At 40.4% G+C, this 3853-nt stretch overlaps 1 protein-coding gene across 1 annotated transcript; it reads right to left on the bottom strand.

Moving 5' to 3' along the window:
- Positions 1–765: 765 nt before the first annotated feature.
- Positions 766–3550, bottom strand: f2rl1.1 (coagulation factor II (thrombin) receptor-like 1, tandem duplicate 1). The gene is made up of 2 exons (XM_029445156.1): positions 3250–3550; positions 766–2308 (listed from the first exon to the last, which is right to left on the bottom strand). Exons 1-2 carry the CDS (start codon positions 3320–3322, stop codon positions 1251–1253), a joined length of 1131 nt encoding a protein of 376 aa, XP_029301016.1. The 5' UTR covers positions 3323–3550; the 3' UTR covers positions 766–1250.
- Between the last annotated feature and the right edge of the window lie 303 nt (positions 3551–3853).

The following is a 3853-nucleotide window of genomic DNA, read 5'->3' as shown; positions in this document are numbered from 1 at the left end:
TTAAGTTATTAAAGATTAAAAAAGATTATAAAATCTGGTAATTTCTTTTATGTATTTTTGTTTTTATGTTCACTTTTGTACATCTCTGTTGAGCCTCAAATTAGAACTAAAACTGTACGCTTAATAAGTTCTTTCAATAAAAGAAGTGGATTTGGCCTTTGAAATCATTTGTTTCACAAAAAACATCAATTAAAGAAAGTTGTACTATTGTTGGGCAGAGAGAGACATTATGTCCTCATCATTTCTAATGGATTTATAATATAGCTTAGAATATAATAGGACTGTTAGAAGACCGTCACAATAAACATTGAAGTTACAGCAAAGGTTAAATACAAGGATTGTTTTGAAAATAAGGAACATGCAGCTTAACCTTTACAACGAGCTGCAGAAAATGTCAGTTTGCTGAAACTGGCCAAAGTATGATGAAAACCCGCAGAGACCAACGTGTCCTAGAATCTTTTGTCAGTACTTCCCTGAAGCATAAAAGTTGCTAAAATCTACACTTTCCCGTTGATGAGCGTCCTCACTATTGAAGCTAGCAGTAGTGACGGTGTTTGCTGCAGGTGTGAGTGTAAAGAAAAGGATTAAACGGCCTCCTGCAGCACAATCCACGGTCACAACAATCCTGCTTTTAATATATAGATACAACACCTCTGAGAGCCTGTAATCCTATACAAATGCAATGTGTCACTAACATTAACTAGAACAAAATTAGTTCAGTAATGCTTTTTGAGACTTTAAAAAAAGAGAGCTGCAGACAGTGTGAAGAGTTGCACATTTACTTTTATTGACAAACTTTAAAAATGTAAAAGTAGTTATTTCTTTAAAAATCACATACAAGATATATACACATACGTCAACAAGCTCAATCTTAGGTGTCAAAACCTCGTGGCAGGTCACAACGCTGACAAGACATTCCTCTCAACAAAACTACAGCGTGGATTAAGAGATCAAACATATTTTTTATGATAAATTCAATGCTTCATGCCACATTGAAATTAAATAAAACTGCATCGAGAAAGAGCATTTAAAATTTAAGTTGCATTATCAAAAGACATAAAAAAATAAAAATATTCTATTTTAAAAAACATCAGTAACTTCGACAGCTCAAAGCTTCTGGGAGGTCTTTACCACAGATGTCTCTCCAAAGTTTCCACAGAGATGGAGGAAGTCACAGTAAATAATCCACGTTATGTTATACCTGAGGGGATTTTAAATGTCGAGGAATTAGCTTAAAAACCAACAATGCACTAGCACTCCGTGCTCTGAGTGTTCCCTGAATCAGACGTGTACTTGTTGCTCTTATTGGAGTTCTTGAGAGCACTGAAGGAGACCCTCATCCTCTCCACTGTCCTCTGACTCCTGCAGAGGAACGTGTTCTTCACATGGTCCCTGAATTCCTCAGAGATGAAGTAGTAAATAAACGGGTCGAAGCAGCTGTTGAGACTCGCCAAGCACAGTGTGGTGATGTAAAATCCGTACAGGTTGTATTTAGCCTCGCCCAAAAGGAGGATGTAGTGCACCAGCAGCATGATATTACTGGGGGTGAAGCACACCAAAAACATCACCAGCACGGTGATGATCAAGACCAGAGCCTTCCGCCGCTTCTTGGCAATGGCGGGGTCCCCCATGCTGTTCCGGAGAGCCTTGAGCATATAGACGTAGGATAGGATGCACACGATGGTGGGAACAATAAATCCCAGAGTTCCCATCGTCAGGAAGTAGCCTGCTGCCATTTTCTTCTGACTGGGCCTGGTGACGTCGTGGCAGGTGATGATGTTGAGGTTTGTCACCTTGACCGCTTGGTCGTACAGGTAGAGAGGGATAGTGATGAGCCAGACCAACACCCAGATCATGACGGAGACGCCGATAGCTACACGGTTGTCCGTCTGCTGATGGGTGAGCGGGTGGACCACGGCCCAGTAACGCTGAACACTTATACAGGCGATGAAGGAGATGGAGCAGTACATGTTGCCGTAGAAAAATGCCACCATCACTTTGCACAACCCCTCTCCGTAGATCCAGTTGTTGCCGTTGAAGTGGTACGCTATTTTTAAGGGGACCCAGATAACAAAGAGCAGGTCAGACAATGCCAGGTTGGCCATGTAGATGGAGGACGGGTGCTTTTTCTTGGTCCTGAAGAGGAACACCCAGATCGCTATGGTGTTGGTGGGCAAGCCAACAGCAAACACGATGATGTAGATGATTGGGAGGAAGACGGTTGTGAGGTGGCTGCTCAGGACTTGTTTGGGTAGGGTTTGGACCCACACCCCATCTTTGGTCTCTGTACCAGTGAAGCCTCGCTCATCTGAGTCAAATCATGATATAAAAACATATGAAAAGCAGAAGTGCAACAGGTTTACAAAATGCGTAGGAACATACTATAAAGTTCCCTACATGTGAAACTCAGTTAGACTTGAATACCAAATGGAGAACATACTCCACGACACGTATACAAGTATTATTAGAAAAAAGTAGTCCTCGAGTAAAGTGTTTCACTATATACTGTTTTTAGATTAATATCACTGTTGTGTTAATGTATATGCTGCATTTTACGGCTGTAAATGTTTAAGGTTGTGCTGATTTTAACTCCTTTAATCTACAGAAATACATCATATTCTATGAGATCATCATGTGTGTAGTGTTGCTGTCCTGTGAGAACCACGTATCTCTAAAAGAAAATGCTTTTTACGAGCTCAGAAAAACAAACTTGTTTTCAGCTTTGTGACGATGTATTTTCCCATCTGGTCCCAGAGGGTTTTTAAATAGTTTATTGTATTTAAGAAGTAGGAGAATTTCCCCCAACTCATAAAGCAACGCTTCATCCTTCAGCTTATCACAACATTCAACATTGAACACAAAAAGTAAAAAGTACAATATATTTGTATAAAGTTGCATAAAATGTAAATTCTTAAATAAAAAGTACCTCACATTAAGCACAATACTTGAGTAAATGTATTTAATAACTCTGCACCACTGGACTTCCTTTCAGCTATGAGCACTTTGACCTTTTCTCTACTCTGCTCTCTCTATAATTGGGCCTTTGAGCAGGAGTCATCTGCTTCAAAACGATCCACTTTACATATAACTTTATCATGTAGTGCCGTCAAACTACATCTGACAGACTAACCCAGCCTACAGAAGCGATCAGGGCCTATTGTCGACGTGTGTTGATGCTAATCCGATCCGAGTTGAATGTTTGAAGACAATAAAAACACCAGAGATGGAAATAAACAGATGTATATTTACCTTTATCTGACAGGCAGCTCTGCACGCAACACAAAAAGAGGAACAGCTGAAACCAGCGCGTCCTCAAAGCCATGATCGCAACAAATATGTCTCAGTAAAGTCCGCAGGTGTGGCTCTCAGCCTGTCGATGTTTTAACTGCCATACCTTTCCAGCCGGCTTTGACACCTGAGTGATCTCGCAGTGCATCACCCAGTCACGTGATCGCACGTAGTTTATCGCGACACGAAGCAGACACAGGACGGGCGGAACAAGTTTGATCAATGATATCTTATAGGTTATTATTAGAGGACATTGTCATTATGCCACCACTGCCAGAACTCCTGGTGTTTTTTTATATGCATGTGGCTTTTATTTATGGCCATTTGCTGCCTTATTATAGAGGACAATTATATTTTATTCTAGACATACTAGTACACTTGAGTTTTTCCATTTTATGCTACTTTTGATTCCCACTCCAGTACAAGTTGAGAGGCAAAGATGGTGACTTTTATTTTATAGCCACGTTTATTTGACAGCTGTAAACACACTAGTAAATTAGGACGTAATACAGGCTAGGTTAATCTGCAGAGGATAAAGTCAGCTCCTCCTTTACCAGCTGCAACA

Source organism: Cottoperca gobio, chromosome 12, assembly GCF_900634415.1.
Source record: "Cottoperca gobio chromosome 12, fCotGob3.1, whole genome shotgun sequence".
NCBI classification, from domain to species: Eukaryota; Metazoa; Chordata; class Actinopteri; order Perciformes; family Bovichtidae; genus Cottoperca; species Cottoperca gobio.
Note: the sequence above shows the minus strand (reverse complement) of the source record. Positions and strands in the feature narration are given on the sequence as shown.